Raw genomic sequence first — 25,541 nt, 5'->3', positions numbered from 1 at the left:
GTTCATAACCCTGCCACTACGTCGAGACAGTCTCAACTCTTGAGTTGGTTGACTAGACGTCCCGACCTCAACAACTCTTGTTGATCTGTCAGCCTGTTCAACAACTCTTGTTGAACCCTCAGCAGTCTCAATCTCATTAGAGATCTCACGTAAAACGAGCTTACTTCGTGGCTTATGATCCCTCATGTGGTCTTCTTCCAAGAAGATAACATTTGTGGAAACAAACACTTTGTTCTAACTCGGATCATAGAAGTATCCTCCTCTCATTTCCTTGGGGTAGCCTACAAAGAGGCAAACCTTCGAATGCGGTTCCAACTTCTTTGGGTTAGTCGCTAGCACATGTGCCGGACAACCTCAAATTCTGAAGTGGCGTAAACTATCTTTACGGCCTCTCCATAACTCAAAATGTGTTTCAGAAATACTTTTTGAGGGAATGTTGTTCAGGATATAACATGCAGTTTGCACTGCATAATCTCAAAATGAGTCTGGAAGATGAGATAACTCATCATAGACCGAACCATGTCTAACAAGATTTTGTTTCTCCTTTCTGATACACAATTCTGCTGAGGTGTACCAGAGGCCAAGAGTTAGGACACAATCCCATGTTCTATCATATAGTTCTGAAATTGGAGATCCATATATTCTCCACCACGATCAGATCGTAGTGTTTTTTATCTTCTTACCTAACAAGTTTTCAACTTCAGCCTTATACTCCTTGAACATGTCAAGGGCTTCAAACTTACGTTGCATTAGGAAGAGATATTCAAACCTTGAATAATTATCTATGAAAGAGATGAAATATTCATACCCACCTCGAGTTCTAACATTCATCGGACCACAAAGGTCTGAATGTACAAGCTCAAAGGCTTCTTTGGCTCTGTAACATTTTCCAGTAAAAGGTCGTTTGGTCATCTTGCCTTTGAGGCATGATTTACATACCGGCAAAGAGTTTTTTTCTAAACTCTTTAGAAGTCCACTTTTCACCAACTTCTCAATCCTATTGAGGTTAATGTGACCTAACCTAAGATGCCAAAGATGGGTGTTTTCCGTTGGGGAAACCTTTGGTCTTTTAGCTGTTGTTGCCGTACTGAACATTTCAGTGTTAAACAAGGCTTTGATGACTAACTACCTTAGTACATATAAGTTATTTTCCATTGAACCATAACCAATCTCCATTCCATTCTTGAAAATAAACACTTTATTCTCATAAAAGAAGACGGGATAGCCTTGTTCAATGAGACAAGAAACCGAGATTAAGTTCCTCTTAATACGAGGAACTACCAAAAATATTATCCAGTAATAAATAACATTTCTTTCAACAAATAACTTTAGCCGGCCTATAGCAACAACTGAAACAACCTCACCAGTACTGACTCGAAGAGTCATTTCTCCTTATGGCAACATTTGCCAGGAACTGAATCCTTAGTAAGAGGAACTGACATGATTGGTAGTGCCTGAATCTAGGATCCAGACAAAATAATCATTCTCTACCAGACATGTCTCTAAGAACAATAAATCATATTTACTGTCTTGTCTCCTCTTTTGGAGAGTAGTGGGATCGAGGTCGTCTGCCAAGAAATTCATTTCACACGATTCTTTCCACTATAAATAATTGGTCATTTTTAAAAGCTTTAAACGGAAATACTAACGAGTTACTAAAAAGAAAAACACATTGACCTATGTTAGGTTTTAAGTAAATACCCATTGTAAAACAAAACAACATTCAATAAGGTTTTAGAAACTAACTTGTACTCCGTGTGACATCTAGTTTCGCAATGACACTTCAAAGGTTTAGGACAAAAGCCGCCGAAAGGAGGTCAATTATCCCTCCTCTGAATTGAGAAGTTTTCAACCAGTCATTAATACCAGAACAACTCTTGCTTCTATAACGACTAGCCATCATTGATTTGACCAAGAGATCATTAACTTACTTAACAATCTCCCGTAAGTGTGACCCACCATTTTAAGCCCTAGAGGTCCGTCCCAAAAGGCCAATCCGAAGGAAAAAAATTTGATTGGGGAAAAACCTAAAGCGACCCTATCCATTTCTGGAGTTCACTTTGATATTGACCAACTACACAAAACCCATCCGAAGGGGGGCACTCCGAAGGCGACACGAGGGCGTACAGAATGATCTCACGATGTGAACCAACGATAGAGACCATAGGACGTGTTGACCACACCCTTCACCCACTTACTATAAACATTCACTCCGTTCATCTTGATATTGACTCATGCAAACATCATCCGAAGAATCCTGGGCACCACGAGGCCAAGCATGAATATCACGGTGTGAACATACAGGGAAAAATGTAAGTGGAATCATAGACATATCTGATACGCCTCTTCCTCCCATTGAGTATTTTATAACCTAGGCTTACTTAGGAAAAACACGGCTAAGGATTTTAACTAAGTGACTTTTAGGTTTGTCCAAAAGTAACGTTTACCTTGGATAGTTGAACAAACCCTTGATCATCATCCATTAAACTCTTTAATGGTATCTTTAACCAAAGTTATTGCATGCTTGTTGAAAATCTATCTAATTCACCTTTCCTGGTAGGTTCCTAGGTAGGAGTGTTACGTTTTCGTCAACTTAAGAACCCCAGCCTAGCCAAAACCCGCCTTAGATAAAAGGTCCCTCATAGATAGGTTTACAACAAATTTAATCTTTTATTTCAACCAATTTCATCCTATTAAACCGATTATAAAAGATTAATCTAGGTTACTAAACTCTTTAGAACCATTTGAACTTAGATATGTCTTAATCCAATTTTAAAACCCTTGTAAAAAAATGAGTTCACCCTACGTTTGCATGCAACTCTGAATTATTGATTTTAGGTCTGATTTCCTTTATAACACTTATAAACGGAAACAACCACCACAATGCGAAGCTAACACATGCAAGGCATTCATAACGCTTATAAACAGCCTAAGTGTCATGCTCAATGCATTGTCCATTCATTGTTACTTCTTTTATATAACATTTATAATAAAAGGATAATGCATGATAATGCTCACTGCATGCAAAATATAACTCTTATAATTCATGATGCATGCACATGCTTTCAATTAATTTCTTCATGCAATATTATAACATTTATAATACATGATGCATGAATAATTGCACAACCTAAGGTGAGTTTTAACTATATNTCAATTAATTTCTTCATGCAATATTATAACATTTATAATACATGATGCATGAATAATTGCACAACCTAAGGTGAGTTTTAACTATATGACAAACACTATGGCATATAAGTACCATACATCACATGTATAAACAACCAATGTTGATGTACCGGATAAAATTTCCTTAAAAACACAAAAGAAAGCTAACTATTACAATGACAAGGAGTCTTCGGTTCAAACAGGTGAACCGGGTCTTTAACCGCTCGGGCAAAGCATCACTTCTCCAACCAACCATCGTGTACTAAGCACCCTGCGATCGTTTACACGATAAAACAAACACTTTGCTCTATCGTTTATTAGCGCTCCCAGAGCTAAATGATTGTTTAGCATTTACTATACGATCGTACAGAAAAATCCAAACGATCGTTTAACTATTACTATACGATTGTGTAACTTTATTAAGCGATGAAGCCTGAAGTACAAGATCGCTTAGCACGCTCTACAAAATGCCCGCCTTCTGCGATCGTCTAAGCGACTACGATGTCGTGAAGTACCATCGCCTAAGCGATCGCTTAGCTAGCGCCTCCGTATCGCATAGGTAGTAACTAAGCGATGAAGCTTGCTAACTACACGATCGTCTAGCACGCACCTTCTATAAACGACGAGCATCACATGCTCCCACTACGATCGTCTACCTCCAGTGCCCACACGATCGCGCAACCAATGCCACGCGTTATAGTAAACGATTTACCCCATCGCTTAGTAGTAGCTAAACGATCGTTTAGAAAATACTATACGATCGACTAGAAAAATCTAAGTGATCGCTTAGTTAAATCCCAACGATCATTTACCTAAGGCTACACGATCCGACCAATGCTTGGTCTTCGTCTTCATTGAGAACTGCATCACCATGCGTCGAAGCTTCATCACGAACGACTCGACGAACTCAAACTTTTTGAATTACAGACTCGATTGCAAAGTTAATTTCACCCAAAAACACAGGGGCCCTTACAATTAACACTTTGTAATACCGAAAGCTTTAACAAAAAGACAATTTAAACCTAAAACATTCATCAACGCAACCACATATGTAGAAAACGGTTAACCACAAATGCAGAAACCCACCGCGATTGAAAAATGCATTCAATTCAGATCTGTAATTTGGAATATCACAGAACCTGGCTCTGATACCAATTGAAGAAAATCAGATTCGAGATTTCTATGAGCAGCAGAAGAAAAATAATTCCAAATCACAATCATGAATGAACAATGCAAATTACAATCGACTTCAAACAAACGGTTATACAATTCATACAGAAATTACAGCATGAATAACTATACATGTACAAAGGGAAAAACTGTACGAATAATGAAAGTGCGTATCCGCACTCCTTTGTGCACGACCGCTTGACTAACAGCAACCTCGAGCACGAACTCTTCGCGCTCGTCCTCAACGATCGCCTCGACCACGAACTCCTCAGCAACAACACGAACGACCTCTAGAAACCTCGACGGAGTCGAGTTGAGTACGACACCACCAACAAGGCTATCTTGGTATTCTCGGTATGAGAATCCAGAGGGTGGGGTCTGTTCGGACTTGGTATGCGGCAGACGAAGGAGGAAACGCTGATAGTGTACACGACTGGGCAAGTGGGAGATGGTGGAGACCTATCGTATAGGTTGATGCCCAATCGTTTAGATAAAGCTAAGCGATCGTCTAGCAAAATCTATGCGATCGTTTAGCTCATTGCTTAGCTCGGTTTGTCGCCTACAGACACTACACGATCGTTTACTTAGGGCTAACGATCGTCTAGCAAAACTATGCGATCATTTGGTAAACACTGCACGATCGTTTAGCTCGCCACAACACGATCGTTTAACTAGCTCAGCCGTCGTTTAGTAAATTCGTATTTACTTGACGACTACGTGAGTTTCTTTTGCGCGAGAGAGAAATCTCAAAAAACCGTTTTATGAAAACTTTTCAGCGCTTGTAAATCATCTTTTTAAAACAGGAAAACCACTTTCCTTTTAAACTCACGGTTACCATGAATCCAATAACCACCCACTCAATTGGTTATTAAATAAAAAGAATTAATTGTCCAATAATTAATATTATTATAAATATAAATGATAACCAACTTATCATACTATATTTATAACCTATATTTCATCTCATGAAACATATAAACTATAGTTCTTTTTCTATTCCATAATACTTAATGTAAATCTCATTTACATCAATCCTCCACTAGATGTATCTCATACATCATACTGATTATATAATATATACAATCAAAATACCTCTTGTCAATTTGAACATTTCAAATCAATACCAATAACTGATCCTCAACTGAATCCATTGAGCTACCAAGGGGACCTTATGGTCCTATAGCTCGAAGCTCCAACGGTACGTGAATAACTGACTAGACTCTTTAGTCACGGGATCCACCATCCGTTCACTACCAGACAATCCACTAAAGACCGACAGCTGAACTCTCTTTACCACAGATATATTATGTGTCCATCTTAACCAATCAGCAGTGCGACAACCCTTCACAGATTGTTCGTAAGTACAGCTGGGCCAATAACTGTTATGCCCCTGTAATTACATCTGTCTCCTTAAGTACCATTGATCCCTCTAATGAACATAAGTCATAGTCCTACTATGATTGAGTCTTCTCTTCCAAAGAGAAGTTGTGGCCACTATGTTCAAACCCGGAATCAGCCCTTAAGAGAGCAATCTCTCTACTTATCCCTGCTTTGAGAAAGGAGTGAATTTCATATTGTGGACTGAGTTCCCAGCTCCCAGATCAGACAAGTTCCCAAAAAGGTAGGCATGTTGAGTTGGAAATCTGACCACTCTCACCCATACTAATCAAAGGACCACCCTCAAAGGTAGAAGTTCCCAAAACACTCAGGATTGAGGTCGTGTCACCTATGGTCGTTTAGGTGAGATGTAAGTCTCTAATATTAACGGCGTTATATACAGAGTCTAGTCATCTCATGGTCCAGATCTTATACAAACTCTTTGTATAGGACACCTTTGTTCGCACGTCTCCACATGAATGGTCAGGATCTACTATCTGTAGTAGTTTACAACACTTGCAAACCTCTACAAAGCAGGCCGTATCCGTAGTGTCACCAGGATTAGGTATCCCACCTTAATCCTTATACTACAGACCTATTTTGGTTATCACTTAAGACATGATCCACTTGTATATCACATATACATGCTTAAGTTCACATAAGATAATCAAGGAGCTTTGTTTATTGGATATGAGTAAATGCTAGAATTAAATAACAGTTATTTTTTCCATTAAACAATGTGTATCTTTACAAAACAATGAGACTCTGGGAGAATTAGGACACCAATCCCAATAGACCATACTACTCCAATGTGCAAGCATAAAAAGGGACCAAGTTCCAACAATCGAGTTAATGTCGTGGAAAATGATGATTTGATGCTGTCATTTTTTAGGTAAATATAGCTTCAGACACCAAAGGTTGGTGGATTGATATTGGTGATATTAGGCATATTTGTAAGGACATGTCATTGTTCATTACTTATAAGAAGCTAGATGGTACCGATAAGTTATACATGGGAAATGCTTTAATTGCTTCAGTGGAAGGCAAGGGAAAAGTCCTGCTAAAATGGACTTTTGGAAAGATAGTTACCATTAATGATGTATGACATGTGCCAAAGATTCGAAAGAATCTAGTGTCATGAACCTTACTTAACAAAAATGGATTCAAGCTTGTATTTGAGTAAGATAAATTTTATCTAACAAAAGGGGGTATGTTTGTGAAAAAAGCTATCTAAGTGATGGCATGTTCAAATTGAATGTACTGGCACAAATGCCAAAGAATAATAATAATATCAACTCTTTTGTTTATATTGTTGAGTTGTGTGATGTTTGACATTCTAGGTTGGGGCATGTCTATTATCGTTCTTTAAATAGAATGGTAAACTTAGAATTATTGCCGAATTTTAACATTGATAATAGATACAAATGTGAAGTATGTGTTAAATCAAAGTTTACTAGTAAGTCATTTTCATATGTGGAAATAAGTAATGAGTTACTTGATTTAATCAACAGTGATGCATGTGACATGAAAAGTGCTCCCACATGAGGTGGTAAGAGATTGTCACATTCATTGATGATTGCAATAAATATTGCTATTCATATTTATTACATAACAAAGATGAAACCTTAAATGTTTTTAAAACATATAAGGCAGAAGTTGAAAATCAACTTGAGAAGAAAGTAAAGGTGCTCAGATTAGATAGAGGTGGTAAATATGAATCATCATCACTTTATGAATTATATGAAGTTAATGGTATAATCTATCAAACTACGTCATCTTATACACCATAACAAAATGGTCTAGCTAAAAGAAAGAACCAGATTTTAAATGACATAGTTAATTGCATGTTAAATAGTTCAGATTTACCTTACAATTTATGGGGAGAAGCTTTGTTGACATCAAATTTTATACTAAATAGAATTCCACATAAGAAGACTAATAAGTTGCCTTATAAAGCATGGAATAGAAAGTTACCCTCATATAAAATACTAAAAGTGTGGGGGTGTTTGGCAAAGGTACAAGTTCCTTTACCAAAAAGGACCAAACTTGGGCTTAAGACAATTGATTGTGTCTTTATAGGTCTTGCAATGCATAGTGCTACTTATAGATTCATGGTGATTGAATTAGAAATATGCGGTATCAATAATAATACCATAATAGAATCTATTGAAGCTGAATTCTTTGAGGATATTTTTCCTTTAAAGGAGAAAGGACATAAAATTATTGGTACCAAAAGAATTAATGAGACTAGCTCTTCGAAAGGTCAAGATGATCAAAATACTGAGTCTAAACCTAGAAGAAGCAAAAGAGCTAAGAAAGCTATCAATTCTTGGACCTGATTTCATAACTTATATGATAGAAGGTGAGCCTCAGATTTTTCAAGAAGCAGTATCATCTCTTGATGCACCTTATTGGAAGGAAGCTATCAATAGTGAGCTATAATCCATTTTAAAGAATAATACATAGGTATTGGTCGATTTACCTCCTGGAAGTAAACCAATTGGGAGTAAATGGATTTTTAAGAGAAAGCTAATGACTGACGACACTATTGATAAGTACAAATCTTGATTGGTAGCTAAAGGATTTCACTAAAAAAGAAGGGCTAAATTTCTTCGATACCTATTCTCCAGTGATGAGGATTACATCTATAAGGATGTTAATTGCAATAACAGCTTTACAAAATTTGGAAATACACCAAATGAATGTAAAAATTGCATTTTTGAATGGAGATTTAGATGAAGAAATTTATATGGAACAACCTAAAGGGTTTGTTGTCAAAGACAAAGTTTGTAAACTTGTTAAGTCTCTTTATGGGTCGAAATAAGCACCTAAACAATGACATGAAAAGTTTGATCACACTATATTATTAATGGTTTTGAGATAAATGAGTAATCATATATCAAAAGTATGTCATTGTTTGTTAATAATGAACATAAATAGAAATGCTATTGATTCCACTAAAAGGATGTTGATATCAAACTTTGATATGAAAGATCTTGGTCTTGTTGATGTTAGCATTAGAATTCAAATAACAAGAAATCTAAGAGGATATATACTTTCTCAATCTCATTATATAGAGAAAGTATTGAGAAAATTCGATCATTTTGAGAGTACGCCAGTTGTTACTCCATTTAATCCAAATTGTAATTTGAAAAAAAAATAATGATGAAGGTGTGTCTTCTCTAGAATATTCTATAGTTATTGGTAGCTTAATGTACATAATGAATTGTACAAGACCTGGTATTGCAAACTCAATAGAAAGGTTAACAAGATACTCCAGCAATCCTGGGCATGATCATTGAAATGCGTTAGTCAGAGTTCTAAGGTACTTGAAGTACATTTTAGACTAAGGATTGCATTATACGAGGTATCCACTTATACTGGAAGGATTTAGCGATGCTATTGGATTTATGATATTATGGAGACTAAATCAATAAGTGGGTATATTTTTACCTTAGGTGGAGCAGTTGTATCATGGAAATCTTCAAAATAAATGTTTTAACACGTTCTACTATGGAATCAGAGTTTATAATTCTTAATAAAATAGGAGAAGAAGTTGAATGGCTCGAAAATTTTCTTGAAGATATTCCATCATGCCCAAAGCTTGTAAATGCAATATATATTTATTGTGACAATTTGGCGGCTTCTATGAGAGCCAAGAATAATTTTTATAATGGCAAGTCACGACATATTAAACGCATGCATAATTTGATAAGACAATTGCTCTCTAATGGAATAATTTCTATTGATTATGTGAAGTCTAAAGAGAATATTGCAGATCCTTTGATAAAAGGATTGTCAAGAGAGCAAGTCATATATACATCGAGGGAAATGGGGTTAAAACCTATGAAATGAGTTATCTGGTGGTAGCCTAATCTAGTTGACTAGAGATCCCAAGATCTAGGTTCAATAGGTAAACTAGTTGGATAATTCAAAATTGACACACTAAGAGACTTATAGTTTCTTCCCATTTATATGATGTTCTAGAGTGAGTGATTTGTTGATGTAAGGTTACATTTGAAGGAATCATTGAAGGTCCTTGAGCGGAAGTATAGGATCTGACCCAAAACCTAAAATTAGAACATAAATTTTACAGCAAAAACATACAGATTATGCATTTAAAAGATAATTGCAGCATACTTTAAAACATATATTATAGAATAGAAAATGGGTTTAAGAAACCTTACCCTTGAAGGACCTTTCTTCACGAGATTCCTTCTCTGAATTTTGTCACGTATAATTTCGAACCCTCTAATCGTCAATGAGGACACCACCACAAATGTTACCTCTGAATTCTCTAGGTGAGAATCCAAAAGTTTTGTGGGCTTTGGCTATTTTGGAAGAGAGAGATTTTTTAGGGTGACGAGAGGAAGAGATGGGATTCCGATAAATCTCATAACCTTTCTATGGATCTCACCTTCTTTTTGTGAAACCATACCAGGAAAAAGAAGAACCACTTCTCTTCTACCACACTAGCATATTTTAGAGATAAAAGAGAGGGAGGGAGTTACAACTTCCTTCCAAAATGATTTTTAAAATAAAATTAATTAATTTAATTTATTTTCATAAATCAATTTAATATATATTTATATGATAGCTACTTTATCATATAATATATGTAAAACTATATATTATATCAAATGTAACACATAATCTATAGTTTCTATTCTCTCACCAATGATATTTAAATAAATCTCATTTATATTAAATTTAATTATATGAATTAAATTTTTATAGTTAATATTTGAATCATATTCAAATATTTATTTCCTTTAAGAAAAACTTTATTTTATAATGTATTAAAATACATTATAGTAATTATATCATATATAATTAGATTGAATTAATTGTATCACATATAATTAATTCCTTCAATTAATTCGAACAATTCAAATTAATCCAAAAATTGATTCTTTGAGCTACAGAGGGGACCTATAGACCTGTAGCTTGAAGGTCCAACGGTACGTGAATAATTAATTAAACTCCTTTAATTAAATTATTCACCATCCGTTAACTATCAAACCGACAACTGCACTCTTTGCACTACAGATATATTTCTGTGTCAATTGGATATAACCAGTCAACAGTACAATGACCCTTCACAAATTGCTCGTAAGTACGACTGGGCCAAAATTACCGTTTTGCCTCTGTAGATACATCTAACTCCTTAAGTACCACTAATCCCTCTAAGAACAGTAAACCATAGTCCAACTATGACCAAATCCCTTTCAAACCAGGAAAGGGTGTGATGTCACATTGTTCAAGCCCCAAAATCAACCCTTAAGGGAGCAATTTATCTACCTACCCCAATGTTAGGGAAAGAGTGAATTTCTTATTGTGTAGATGTGTTCCCAACTCCCCAATCAGATAAATTCCCAAAATGATAGGCTTGTTGAGTCGGAGATCTGACCACCCTCACCCATACAAATCAAAGGATCGTTTTCATACGTAGAAATTTACAATTCACTCAGGATTCAGGTCATGTTACCTATGGTCATCCTGATGAAATGAAAGTCTCTATTATGAACGACGTTATATAATGAGACTAAATTTTTGTGGTTCGATCTTATACAAACTCCTTTGTATAGAATATCCCTGCTCACATGTCTCCATATGAATGATTAGGGTCATATCATTTGTAGCACTTTACAACAATTGTAACATCTATAAAGCAAGTCATACTCGTAGTGTCGCTAGGATAAGGTATCCAGCCTTATCTATCTACTATAGACCATTTAGATTATCACTTATACATGATCCGCCTGTATGTCTCTACATACATGTTTAAGCTACAAGATAATTTGGATGTTAGTTTATTGGTTTGTGGTTAATACAACTAATTTTGAAATAAAACATAACATATTTTGTTACATAAATAAATTGTTTGTACAATACAATTACAAATTATAGGACTCTATGAGATTTAGGGCATCAACCCTAACAATATTGATATCTTGTTTTACAAAAGGAGCAGTGACAGAATGCTCTTAATCAATATTACCTATATGAGAGTAGAAGTGAGATCGCTTTTATGAGAACTTTTCAAATGACTTATATTCTCTAAAGCTCTCATGAATTCAGGATTTTGTCCATGACCAAAATCAACACAAACATATACAACTCCAAGATACAATATGAATGTGTGTGATATCTGTTGTCTCAATTTACCAATGAGAAGGATAGTTTCAGAGCTTAGTTTCACTATTTCTTTGGTAAATTCGATGGATATTCACTAAGGAAAGTTCAAGTCTAGAAGACACCTCTCCTTATGCATAGCTTGTCTGTTTACTCTCAATAGTTTTGTTTGATTTTTCTCACTTTCTTTTATGTGGGGTATTGTTGGATAATAGTGAAAGAAGGTGAAAGTTTGGTGAAGACTTAAAACATAAAATGAATTTAATTGTGTAGATTAAATTCATTGTTTAGAAACTTTCGAATTGAATTGAAACTTCAAATTTAATGTATAAATTTAATATGTATGAAAATTAAATTTGTAGTTTTTTCAAGTGAATGAGTTACGTTTGATTTTTGTCAAATAACATCTCAATTGAGTTAAATTGACAAATGTTTCAATTTTTGTATTTATTTAATTTTATTTTGTAATTTGGAGAGATACCAAGTTGCTAGACTATTAATAAAAACTTGGTTCTTCATTTGTAGCATCCAATTCCAAATTGAAGAGTTCTCTCATTTCTTTATTTCTTTTGTTTTTGAGTTGAGTTGAAAGCAAGTATTTAAGAGTTCTACCAGATCCAAGTAGTTTGAGGTTGCAGTTCTATCGAATTTAGTCGTCGTATCTTGCTAAGACGATATTGTAGTATGCTTGCAGCCTATATAGAGTAAATAATTGTATTCAGGACAGTGCTTACCAGAAGCGTGCCTTGACTACATTTTGAGTCTCCAAAGGTTTTGAAGTTCTTTCGAATCTTTGGTGATTTTCATATCTAAGCCTTGTTACACCATCTGACTTTCGTTTGAGATTGAATATTATACATTGAGTGTATCTAGTAATTGAGGTGTAATCAATTTGTTAGTGTATTCAATTCTATATAACCATTTGCCCCTAACAGTATTCAACACAAAATTAAAAGTTTAAAAATAAATTAAACATAAGATTCAAATTTTATATTTAATAGATCAATTGATTTTTAAAATTTTTGAAATTGTCAGGGACATATTGGACATAAATTAGAAATTTAACAATTCAAGAACATGTTAGATACATAATTAAAAGTTCAGCGATATTCTATAAATTTTTAAAGTTTCATGGAACGAATAGACACAATCCTAGTTTTGGGACTAAAATTATAATTTAATCAATATTAGATTGCATATTAATTGGGGTGAAATTTTGGATTCACGACCATAGAAATAAAGTAGAAATGTGTTAAATAAAATGTTAAGTTATGCTTGTGTCGATGACAATTCTATATTGTAAAATATCAGGGTCCGCTAATGTAAGCATAATTCAATTGATTAAGATATTATATTTTGATTTTCAACTAAAATATCATAATTCCAAATCTTCACCTCCATGGGGCTAAATTGTTAAAAAGAGAAAATACATCATTGAACTTTGGGATAGGTTTCAATTTTAATTACATTTCATGATTTAAAAGGTTTCATTTTTACCATTAAACTTTAATATTTGTTTCTTTTTTTGTTGAAATAAAAAGTAAAATGTGAGGCAATACTTGTGTAAAAATTAAACAAAAATGTTCCAAAATAGAGATTAAAATAGGAGGCAGGATGGGGTTGGGAAAACTGTCCCATCCCTGCTGTATGGATATCTCTATATAGATATACAGTCCAATTTCTCAAATTTCTCACATGATAGGTCCATAATCAAAACCTACCTGCCTATTAAAATAAATAAATAAACGTTGTTTGTATCTCTTTGAAAAAAATGAATTTCTACGTAAATGGCCTGAAGAATAGATACATATTATGTTAATATTTTGAACATTTCATTTTTTTACAAAAAAAAAAGACCTATTGGTCTCCCAAAATTTACTAATATAAGTGTCTATTTGGACCATATTTATTTATTTATTTCTCTTTCTCCCATACATATATTCTCTCCCCCATAATCTACAACCATTTCTTCCTCCTTCCTCTCTTTTCTCGTTCCGACGATGTGAGTTGCAGGCAGTAGACGAGCGACGTGGGGAGAGAGAATCTCCAGCGCAAGCACAAGCAATTCCAGTGTAGGCTCGAGCAGACGACAACGTGATTGCAAATGGACGGCGTGATGCGAGGCAAAGCTTCCGCCATTGGCACGAGCAAATCTGACGCAGACTTGGGTAGATCCAGTCGACGACATCGCGGGCTCGAGCAAACGAACAACGTGAGAAGACGTGTCAAAGCTTCTAGCACCGAGGGCAAGCATATCTGCGCGCATACTTAGGTAGATCCAGTCGATGGAGTCGGGCAAGAAAATCCGATCATGGTGGAGGTTTAATATAAACGATGATGATATATATACTGTGATATAAATAAACGATGATGATTTTTGTATATAGATTTATATATATGTTCTAGGTTAAACATCAAGTCCATATGTGACTTATATACTATGGTAGATATTTTTGTTGATTTTTTACTATTTTGAATTTACGATACATGATATATACACGCTTGTATATATGTACTAAAATTTATATTCTAAGCTATATTTAAAAATGACCATAAATATTTGAGTAGATATCATATGTTCTAAGGTATATTTAAAAATAATTATGAATATTTAAGTAGATATCAAATATATTTACCAATATATTTCATATATATTTTTAGAATGTTTCCAAATAAACAACGAAATATATTACATGTACAAGTGAACAAACAATCGAACATTTCACATAATAACAAAAATAAAAAAACGAAATGGAAAATAAAATAAAATAAAATGTTATTTTCTCTCTCCAAATGAAAATGGAAAAATTATATCATATGTATTTTATCTCTACAATGAAAAAGAGAAACAAATCATAATAAATGCATTTTCTCTCTATAATAAATGCATTATATGGTGATTTATGTAATTTATATATTGTGGTATATGATGATTTCAAATATCTAACAAAATATTCTGAGATATATTTTAAATAACCATGAATCAGTAAAAAAAAATGTGAAACCAACAAAAATAGTAAAAAATTTCATTAAATATATTTTATCTCTCTAATTAAATTAAATAAAGAGAAAAATCTCAACAAATAAATAAATGTATTTTCTCTCTTCAATTGAAAATATGAAAAAAAAAACATATTAAATGATTTTTCTCTCTCCATAATAAATTTAGTTTATTTCTTAATCATTAAGGAAGAAAAATAGAGAAATATATATAAAAATCGAGAATAAAAATAATAAAAAAATAACAAATTTATAAAAAAAAAAAAAATTAAAAGTCTTCTTGAAAAAAATTAAAACTTAAAGAGATTTTTAAAATATAGCGGTTAAAAGAAGGTTTTTTTTATGTAAAAATTCCTTAAAAAAGGCTATTAAAAAGGTAGTGTAAACCTAAATGATGTTATGAATGTCATTTAATTTTTCCACATCAGTGGTTGTGTAAATTTACATATTATATATATAAAAAAAAACATTCCAGAGATATTTATTTCAAACAAAGTTAAAATTCAAATGATAAAAATAAAATTTCCCACAAGCTAGGGTAGCACATACTCGAAACCTACTTGCCGAACAAAATAAATAAATAAATTTGGTTTGGTATCTCTTAAATAATAATAACAAAAATAAAAATAAATACATAAATAAACGAGGTTGGTAGGAACTCGAAGCAACTTCGTTATCACTTCCACGTTTTTGTTTTGGCAATTCAATGTACGAATGAGGAAAACTCCCATGCTTCCACTCACACCCAATCGGGGTAGGTATGCAATGAACAACCAATAGAATCTATGCCTCTTACTAGTCTCCAGTTCAACCAATGATATCCCTCCACGTGGAAAAGCATAGCTTTGCACATGACATATCACGTGCAACAAAATTTCGGTGAAATTTTCCGATTGAAAAAGAAAGAAAGAACTTCTTTCCGAGAAATTCTTCATTCTCATCCACAAACTCGGCCATATTTATCGCTGAGTAGCCGTATAAAATCTTCAACTCACTCGATTTCAACAAGAAACGAGCTTAACTCATTTGAATTTCCTTTCGATTTCGGTTTCTTTGCTTGAATCCAGAGAGAAAGTTGAAGACACAGCTTAACGAAAGCTACTCTCGATCATGGCGGAGGCTTCAATCACCATGGAGGTTGGAAATGATGGCGTTGCTTTGATCACTTTGTCTAATCCTCCTGTAAACGCTCTAGCAAGGACCAGTGAGTTTGAGAATCCTTTTCTCTGTTTCTCTTTTTGTTTGTTCTTTCTTTTTCGTTTCTGTTTTTGGATTTTGGATTTTTGTTTCTGGACATGCAGTGTTTCCTGCCTTGAAGTCGAAATTTGATGAGGCGATGAGGAGAAATGATGTGAAGGCTGTTGTTTTAACTGGTAAGTATTAATCTCAAGTTTACTGTTTCGAGTACAACTTGGTTAATTGATTTTGGTTGGAAATTGCTTGCAAGAATTTTGGTAGTTTTCGCTTGGTTTTGCTTAGATCAAGTAGTCTCCTCGTGATGAATCCATGCATTATGTTCCAATTTTTCGTGCTAATTGAAGAGTGAGCTGATGGATTAAATTAACCAAACACCAAACATTAAGCAAGTTCGACGTATTGTTTTTGGAAAGGTATTGTAGTTAAAGTGTGGGGTGGGGGAATCGAACCTCAAACTTCGAAGTCGATAGTACAAGCACTATGCCAATTGAGCTACGCTCTTGTTGGCACGTTCGACGTAATTTAGCAGCGTGTGTTATACTAATTAAATTCAGTTTAACTTTTGACAAAATTCCCGAGAACGGAAGGAAAGTGCTGAGGAAAAGTGAATTCATTATGAAAAACTGAAATGTGTGTTAATTTCTTCTGTTTCATATTTACCTTGATCATCTTTCGTTTTGGATCCCTTCTCTAATGGGGACAAGAAAACAACTTGATGAAAGTTACGCAAAGGGAGGGACCATAGCCCTGAATTAGTGACCATTTTGATTATTCAGGCCTTGTTTGTTAGCTATTTGGTTTTTAGTTTTTTAAAATTGTGCTTATTTTTTCACAATTTTTTGCAATGGGTTTTCTCTTTCTTAACAAAGCATTTGAATTTTGATCTATTTTCCAAAAACAAAGAGAAGTTTTAGAACTTTCTTCTTTTTTCAAAACTTGGCAATAACAAAACGAAAGGAACTCATACGTGGAAGTAGTGTTAATAAGCCTAATCTTAAAAGATCAAATGGTTGTCAGATAGGTCCTTAGTTATTATGTTTTCATATTTCGATTTTTCCCTTATCAAATTAGATAAATAAATATATAGTTATGCAGATTTCCATGGTAATATTAATGTCTACATGTTGCCTATATTTGTACGTTACCAGTTTATTTTTTTGGCTTAATTATAAATAATGCAACACAACTAGCAATCACATACGTGGCCCTGCATGTTGAAGAATTTTTCCTACATGAACTAGTAACTTGTTCTTATGTTTAGCATTTTAGGATTTCTGAAATTTGAGTAACATCCCTGTTTTTGTGTTCCATTCTTATTTTTGAACATCTATTTTAATTTACTAAAGGCGAAGGAGGAAGGTTCTCCGGTGGATTTGACATCAATGTTTTTGAGAAGATTCACAAGACTGGTGCGTTTATATTTATTCGAGTTGGGACTTTGAATGTGGAGAAGTTTGTTTGAGAATTTACCTTTTCGAATGGTCTGAAATTGCAGGGGACGTATCCCTCCTCCCTGATGTCAGTGTTGAGATTGCAGTCAACACAATGGAAGGTTCTTCTCATGTCATTTTTTCTAGTATCTTCCTACTTATTGTCTGCCGAATTTTCATTGTTCATTGGGACTTGTTTGTCTATGATAATAAAAACTCCATCATTCAGTAGTATTTTGCCATAAGTGCAGATGCCAAGAAGCCAATTGTTGCTGCAATCGAAGGACTTGCTTTGGGGGGAGGGTTAGAAATGGCTTTGGTTTGTGCTTCATGTTGAGCATTGTTTGATTCTTTCCCTCCCTCAATTTTTGGATCTTTGCATCACATCATTTGTATTTATACAGGCAAGTCATGCACGTATTGCTGTACCTAAAGTTCAGCTTGGTTTACCAGAGTTGTCACTTGGCGTAATTCCTGGGTTTGGAGGTAAGTTTTTATTCTGAACCTATTCTTAAATCTCAAATATGTGGAATGTAGCAATCTATGCCCCCCCTCTCTCTCTTAAACAGTCACTGAGTTTATGGGTACTGGTTGATTTATTAGGCACTCAACGACTTCCCAGACTTATAGGTCTATCAAAAGCTATTGAAATGATGCTGGTATGTTAAACATTCTCTTTTCTACTTGGTTTTCATGACAAAGTATGCAAATTAATATCCAAATTAGTACATTTAACTTATTAGATGCCATTTTGTCCTGGATGTTAATTTGGAGAAAATTTTGACTTCCAATTTTTCTATGACCTTAGAGAAATAAGAAAAGTCTTAACTATATGATTGGTATATCAATGATCTTGATGTATCTATCTATTAAACTAAACAGTAAAGAACATCCTAAAATTTTCAGTTTCCTATGGGAAAAAATATTTTTGGCCTCTATATCTTATCAAAAGAATTTGGCGCCTATACTTTGTTAGGTAGGCTTAAACTTGTTTTCAAATTGATTATTACAGCATAAAATGTGATTATGCTCTGTAATTTTGCATTTTACCCAGTTATCTAAAACAATCACGTCTGAAGAAGGAGAGAAGCTAGGTCTTATTGATGCTGTTGTCAGTCCAAATGAGTTGATGAAAGTAGCTAGAAAGTGGGCACTAGATATTGCTGATAGACGCAAACCATGGATCCGTACTCTTCACCGGACAGACAGAATTGGGTCCCTGGCTGAAGCTCGTTTGGTATTAAAATCGGCTAGGGAGCAAGCAAAAAAGATAGCGCCAAACACACCACAGCACCTTGCTTGTATTGATGTTATTGAAGAGGGAATAATTCATGGAGGATATAGTGGAGTTCTAAAGGTACCTTTGTATTAGATTCTGCCTGTGCCGTCTTAAGTTGTATTTTCCTGTGTGCAAGGATCAACTTGGTTATGTTGCACCGGTTTTTGTTCTCATTTTTAAAATTTTTATTTTGCTGAAACATCTGGCTTGTTACTTGCTGCTGGTTTGGTTACTAACTTAAGAATGATTGTGGCAGGAGGACAAAGTATTCAGGGAACTTGTAGTTACAGACAGTGCAAAAGGTCTTGTTCACGTCTTTTTTTCCCAGCGTTTGTTATCAAAGGTACATCATTGATGCAAGAAACTAAGACCCTTATCTCCTAATGCAACCAAAAAAAGGGAAACCACTATTTCTTTCCCATGATGTTTTATGCCTACCTACAATATAGCATATGTTTCTCCAATTTCATTTATGGTTTCAGATGATTTCAGATGTACTTTGTGTCACTGATTACTGTGCCTCCAAACTTCCTCAGGTACCAAATGTAACTGATCGTGGCCTTAAACCAAGACAAGTGAAGAAAGTTGCTGTTATTGGAGGTGGTTTAATGGGTTCCGGCATAGCAACAGCTCTTATTTTAAGCAACATCCATGTTGTTCTTAAGGAAATCAATGCTGAATATCTTCAAAAGGGAATAAAAACTATTGAAGGTAGGATTTTTGGATTTTTTATGTCCCCAGTATTATTTCATCCTTAAGATTTTGTTTGTCATCTTTTTGGGAGATTAGTACCGTTGCACATTTGTTTTGTTTTTGTGGAAGATATTATCACGAGAGTACTTCCCCATTTGATTGTTATAGTCCAATTTTGGTAAATGCTTCCTATTAGATAACATGGGTTCCATCTATAAACCAATTGACAATTAGAGGAGTAGCTCACATATCTTATAAAGATTGTGAGGTCTCTTGATTTTTCCAATGCGAAATTTTCAACATGCCTTTTTAAGATGGTGCCTCTTTGGGTTCACTATTCTTGATCCAAATCTCAATTTTTGTTTTGTTTTTTTTTTTTTATTCAATGCCCCTTTGGGCTTCATGAACTGTGATACCATATTAGATAACATGAGGTTCCATCTCACAACCAATTGACAACGAGAGGAGTAACCTATCTCTCTTATAAACCCTGTAAGGTCCCTCGATTTTTTTAATGTGGGATTCTCAACTTGCCCCCTCGATATGGTGCCTTTTTGGATTCACAATTTCATGGATCAGATCCCAATTTTGTTTTTGGACCATCTGTTTGGGCTTTATGGGTTGTGATGCCATGTTAGATAACAAGGAGTTCTATCTCGAAACCAATTGGCAATGAGAGTAGTAGTCCATATGTCTATAAAGATTGTGAAAATGTGGGATTCTCAACGCTTCCCAAGTCATAAAAAAAAATTGAGTTAGAATTAAGGTTTGTCTAGGATGCCATACCCCCTGTTATATATTGTGAATTAGTTGCATATATAAACATTGAGATATGTTGACATGTTAACCAAAACCATAAAATGCATGTTTGTCAATCATTATGTAACTTGTTTGCTATTTTGAATAAAAAGTGTTATTTTTTATTTGAAATTACTTTTCTATATAATAATAATAATACTGTTACAATTGGTCTGGAGTGTCTTTTGAGCTATGAATCTGGCTTCCGCTTCAGTAACCAAAATTTTCAAAGACATTCCTGTGATTTTAACTTTTCAAGCTTGGGATACTTATTGTATAAGTCTTATATAATAGGTATTTTGCTTTTGAGTCGGACATCTTTTCCTGCTCAATTCTTGAGTATCTCCATTTATGAAATCATTTTTTTTAGACCATATATATGTATGTATGGATGTAATATATTTGTGGCTTTTAATCAGTTATGCAAAAGTAGTCTGTTATTGACAGTTATAGAATAATGGAACTAGGGTTTTTGGATATGTTAGCCTTGGACTTTCAAACAAGATTGGGATTGAGGTTTCACAATGTACATATTGTAAGCTGATGACATTTTTATTTAAAGCTTGAAAACCAAAATCATAGTGTATTTTAACTGTTTTCATTTTTATTTTACATTTCAATAGAAGCGTTGTTATTGTGCATCATTGAACTTTATTGTCCTTTGAATTATATCTGTTATTTATTTGGCAGCAAATCTTAGAGGCTTTGTAGTGAAAGGCAAGCTGACACAAGATAAGGCAAATAAAGCTCTTCTGATTCTTAAAGGTTCATTGGATTATTCAGAATTCAAAGATGTGGATATGGTGATTGAGGTAAATTCTTAATTTCTGTTTCAGTAGATCTAAAGAAGATATAGGTTCAAATTTTCAGGAATTGAAATGACATTGGTTTGGTCGTGGTGACATCAGACTACTATTATTTATGACAATCTTTCTGGCTTCAATATTTTTCTTACTTCCAGAATATAATTCATATATAATATTTTCAATTTTGACGTCGGCAAAGACCAAACTATTTTTTGTAGGCGGTTGTTGAGAATGTCCCCCTTAAACAAAAAATATTTAGTGAAATTGAGAAAGTATGCCCTGCTCACTGCATATTGGCAACAAATACCTCAACTATCGACCTGAATCTAGTTGGAGAAAAAACCAGATCCATTGATCGAATCATTGGAGCACATTTTTTCAGGTCATATTCCAATTTTGTTTTTGTTTTAATTTAAGTTTAAAGTTCTTTCCTGTCAATCCTTGTGCAAGTCAAAGTCAACCAGTGTTGTATCTCAAGGAACATTTTGAATCTCTATTGTTCCATCAACCAGCGTGTGAGGAAGGTTGTTTTCCAGTTTTTGCTCGAAAGAAGAGAACACGTGGACTGTAGAGTGAACTTTTCCTTTTTCTCTTTTCTGATATATAGTTTATAGGAGTTAAAGTTAATGTTATAGTATAATGATTCAAAGGATATAGCAGTTTGTTTCAAGTACAAATTACCTGAAGTAATAAGCATCATCCAGGGTCAGGTTAAGCATATCGACTGAAATCTGTAGGGGCATCTAATAGTTATTTTCTTGTATTGGAAAGCTGTCCACAGGTCAAAACCGACATTTCAGCTTATGATGGAGCGTGTATTGTGATTGTTGTCTCTTTGTTAAAACCATCTATTCATGAAGTTTTTGTGAGTGCACAATAAAAGTCGAGAGTCACATTATATTTTGATAGGATAAGCATGATATATTGAGTAACATTGGATGGAGTTTAACTTCTTCATTGAAGAATGAACAATGAAGGCCTTATTTGACCTCAAAGAGTTATCTTTTTTCTTATGTGTACCTGCGCTATTAAGATTCCTAAACCATGAGTTTACATCATGTTTTTATTGCCATATTTTGTCTATGTTTCTCCTGATTCAATTACTAATTATTAGCAACTTTTGCTCACACCTCTCTACAATGGACAGCCCTGCCCACGTGATGCCCCTCCTAGAAATTGTTCGGACAGAAAGGACTTCTCCACAAGTGATTCTTGATCTTATGACAGTTGGGAAAATCATAAAGAAGGTTCCTGTTGTTGTGGGCAACCGCACTGGATTTGCAGTCAATCGCACATTTTTCCCATATGCTCAGGCTGCACATTTTTTGGTTAACTTAGGTGTAGACCCAATCAGAATTGACCGGGTGATCACCAATTTTGGTCTTCCCCTGGGCCCTCTCCAGTAAGTCAATTCCTTAATGCTAGAATTTTGTCCTCTTAATGTCTGCTTGGCCATGGCTTCTTCAATTCCCATAGAAGCCAACGGCTAAATGTTGCTAGCCCATTTTTTAAATGAGATTTTTTAGCATCTTTCTTATTTCCGCAAGTATTTAATGTTTTCATGTTGCGTTCAAGTTACTCCCTGACCGGTACTGTTCAATGGTAGTCACTCTGATGAAATGATGCTTTTATCTCTTATTAGCAAATTTTTGTTTAAAATCAAAAAGATGTTTTTGCCAAAACTCTTTAGTCAGTCATTGATGTACAGATTTTATATGCAACTATGTAAGAATAATGTAAGACATCATGTTTGATCTCGAGTCTGGACTACCGGAAGCTTATTGCTTAATGTCCAATCCTCTATCTGCACCATCTTGATTGCTTCTTATGCATACAGGCTTCAGGATTTAAGTGGATATGGAGTGGCAACTGCAGTATGGAAAGAATTTTCTGCTGCATTTCCGGATCGTGTTTTGGTCTCACCTTTGATTGACCTAATGCGGAAAAATGGGCGTGATGGTACTGAAATTCTTCAGAATAACACCTTATTTTTTTGTGCACGCTTCTCCAAAATGATTCATGTTCAGAAATGTGAACTACATATTCATTTTCTCGTGCAGGTAAAAACAATGGTCGGGGTTTCTATATTTATGAGAAAGGAAGCAAACCAAAGCCCGATCCTTCAATTTTACCTATTCTGGAGGAGTCTAGGCGCATTGCCAACCTTATGCCCGGTGGAAAGGTGCTTAAAAGCTTGATAACAGTAGCCATTTGTATAAACGTGGACACTCATTGTGCATAAATCATCTTTTAGTTGCTGTTCGTTATTAAATCTTCTTGTTTGCTTCTGGCAGCCTATATCCATTTCTGACCAGCAAATTTTGGAAATGGTACTCTTTCCTGTGGTAAATGAGGGATGTCGTGTGGTGGAAGAAGGAATCGTCGTTAGGCCGTCCGACCTTAATGTTGCAACTGTTCTTGGAATGAGCTTTCCTTCCTATCGGTATCACACCTTCACTCATTTGTTATCTTTTTCAGATTACTATAATCTGAGAATATACTGGGTTGCCATTTTCATCACTCTCTTGAAGAAAATTAAATTGAATTATAGAGACTACCTACACGAACTTAAAAGTTACCTAAAATAGAAGATAGGAAGATGAATAAGAGAGAGATATCGACTCTTTTAATACAACATATGAGATGGGGATCTGAACCTCTAACCTTAAGGGATGAGGTAGATGCCTTGGACGATTATCTACATGTTGGTAGAGTGGTTAGATTGATGTTCACCCTTCTTAGGAAGGACACCTTTTAAGAAGAAAACAATGGTTTTAAACTAAGAATAGACACTTTAGTTTGGCAAGCATGTCCATGTCACACTTGGACACTTGGGTACTTGTTAGTGCAACAAATGTGTAAACATGCATAGAACACTTGTTAAGTAGACTACAAAGACATATATGATGATAATAATAAAATTTGAGTGTGAAATGTATTAAACTAATTTTGGAAGCACACAAATTCATCCATCTACTTTGAATTTTTTCTAGTATAAAAATAATATATATTTTAAAAAAATGACCGTTTACCATATATCTATCTCTAGCATGCCTTTACCAAATAATTATGCTTATGGTTATTGGCTACCTCTATTTTGCAGCGGCGGTCTCCTGTTTTGGGGAGATTTGGTTGGGCCTAAACATGTATATGGAAGTCTCAAGAAATGGTCAGAACAATATGGTGATTTTTTCAAGCCCTCTAAGTATTTAGAAGAAAGAGTAGCAAAAGGCATACCTTTGGTAAGATCTCCAGTAATTCTAAAATGATGAAAATCACTTTTATCATTTTTAAATTCACAAACCTGATTTTAATGATTCAAATCCAATTATGGTATATAAAAACTGCATTTAAAAGCGTAAAATTAAATATTATATTAACTTTTAATGATTAAAGACATATTTTAGAGTGTTTTTAACATGACAAAAGTGATTTTAACCATGCAAAATCTCTTCCAAATGTTGATTCACATTATTGTTGGTATGCTCTCTCTTATGAATAGAAACATGACAATTTTTTAATATTTTTTAAATTTTCTTGCAGAGCGAGGCTGATTCAGAAAATGCAGCGTCGAGATCCCGACTCTAAGCAAATAAGCTTCTATTTCCCAATAGGCATGCAATAGCTTCTTCCCTTTCTCAGACCTTGTAATCCCCAATTAGCAAAAGCATCAAAAAGGGGTTTGAAGTGGTTTTTGCTTGCATTGTTAGTGTTTTCCAAATGTATTATTAGGTTATGGGCTTTTTTTTCTCTCTTTTTCTAGTGGGTAATTTAGTTGATTGATGTTTAGTGGGGATTTTGAAATCTACTCTGGCCTAAGGATGATCCATTGAATTTGAACTTTGGAAGAGTATTTAATTTCTCTAAAATAAAAAATAATTTGAGAAGCTATATAAAGTTGTTGTCTCTCCCCCTCACTAAAAATCATTAGGTGTTGGTTTGAGGTAGGTGTGTACATTGACTGAGTTGTGAAGTTCTCCGGACCAATTCGAAAATTTAGGTCGCAATCCAAAAGATTCAAATAAGATCTTTAACTGAATCTAATTCAATCCTCAAAATTCGTGTTGGGTCGAGTTTGGTGGTTGGTTTTTTTTTTTAATTAATATTAATTTAAAATATTAGTTAAAATCTCAAATGTTAAATATTAAATATGCATGATATCTTTTGTAAACGCAAAATCTAGAAAAACATTCAGAATTCACATATTCATAAGTTCTAAAAGATATATATATATATGTGTGTGTGTAATTTAGGTTGGGTAATCTCGAAAAAAAAATTCAATCTGAGATCCAGTCTAACCAACGATCTCCAACCAACAATAGGAATATTCGAGTATATAGCAGTAATTACACTGTTATTTGAAAAAATAACAAAAGACGGAATTGTTATAGCAAAATGTATGGGTCACATCTTTATTAATGAAGTTGCAATTAATTGTTTGAATATATAATGTGGACTCTATTGATATTCTAGCACACTTTCAGA

The 25,541-nt window shown here is 34.2% G+C and overlaps 1 protein-coding gene across 1 annotated transcript; it reads left to right on the top strand.

Moving 5' to 3' along the window:
- The first annotated feature begins 15,772 nt into the window (after positions 1 to 15,772).
- On the top strand, positions 15,773 to 24,949 carry LOC120079743 (peroxisomal fatty acid beta-oxidation multifunctional protein AIM1). Its single transcript, XM_039034106.1, has 18 exons — positions 15,773 to 16,057; positions 16,155 to 16,226; positions 17,397 to 17,459; positions 17,546 to 17,602; positions 17,732 to 17,799; positions 17,885 to 17,966; positions 18,084 to 18,139; positions 18,535 to 18,837; positions 19,016 to 19,102; positions 19,296 to 19,470; positions 20,941 to 21,062; positions 21,275 to 21,438; positions 22,204 to 22,458; positions 22,894 to 23,015; positions 23,117 to 23,238; positions 23,351 to 23,499; positions 24,160 to 24,298; positions 24,600 to 24,949. The coding sequence occupies exons 1-18, from the start codon at positions 15,964 to 15,966 to the stop codon at positions 24,642 to 24,644; spliced, it is 2,175 nt and encodes a 724-aa protein (XP_038890034.1). The 5' UTR covers positions 15,773 to 15,963; the 3' UTR covers positions 24,645 to 24,949.
- Positions 24,950 to 25,541: the final 592 nt, after the last annotated feature.

The sequence above is a fragment of the Benincasa hispida genome, chromosome 6 (genome assembly GCF_009727055.1).
Source record: "Benincasa hispida cultivar B227 chromosome 6, ASM972705v1, whole genome shotgun sequence".
Classification (NCBI taxonomy): domain Eukaryota; kingdom Viridiplantae; phylum Streptophyta; class Magnoliopsida; order Cucurbitales; family Cucurbitaceae; genus Benincasa; species Benincasa hispida.
The sequence above is the reverse complement of the archived record's forward strand: the minus strand, read 5'-3'. Positions and strand labels throughout refer to the sequence as shown.

Coding starts and splice junctions, on each gene's coding strand:
- LOC120079743 (XM_039034106.1), top strand. CDS start 15,964: ATGGCGGAGGCTTCAATCACCATGGAGGTTGGAAATGATGGCGTTGCT. Junction 19,471..20,940: donor GGGAATAAAAACTATTGAAG/GTAGGATTTTTG, acceptor TTTATTTGGCAG/CAAATCTTAGAGGCTTTGTA. Junction 23,500..24,159: donor ATGAGCTTTCCTTCCTATCG/GTATCACACCTT, acceptor TCTATTTTGCAG/CGGCGGTCTCCTGTTTTGGG.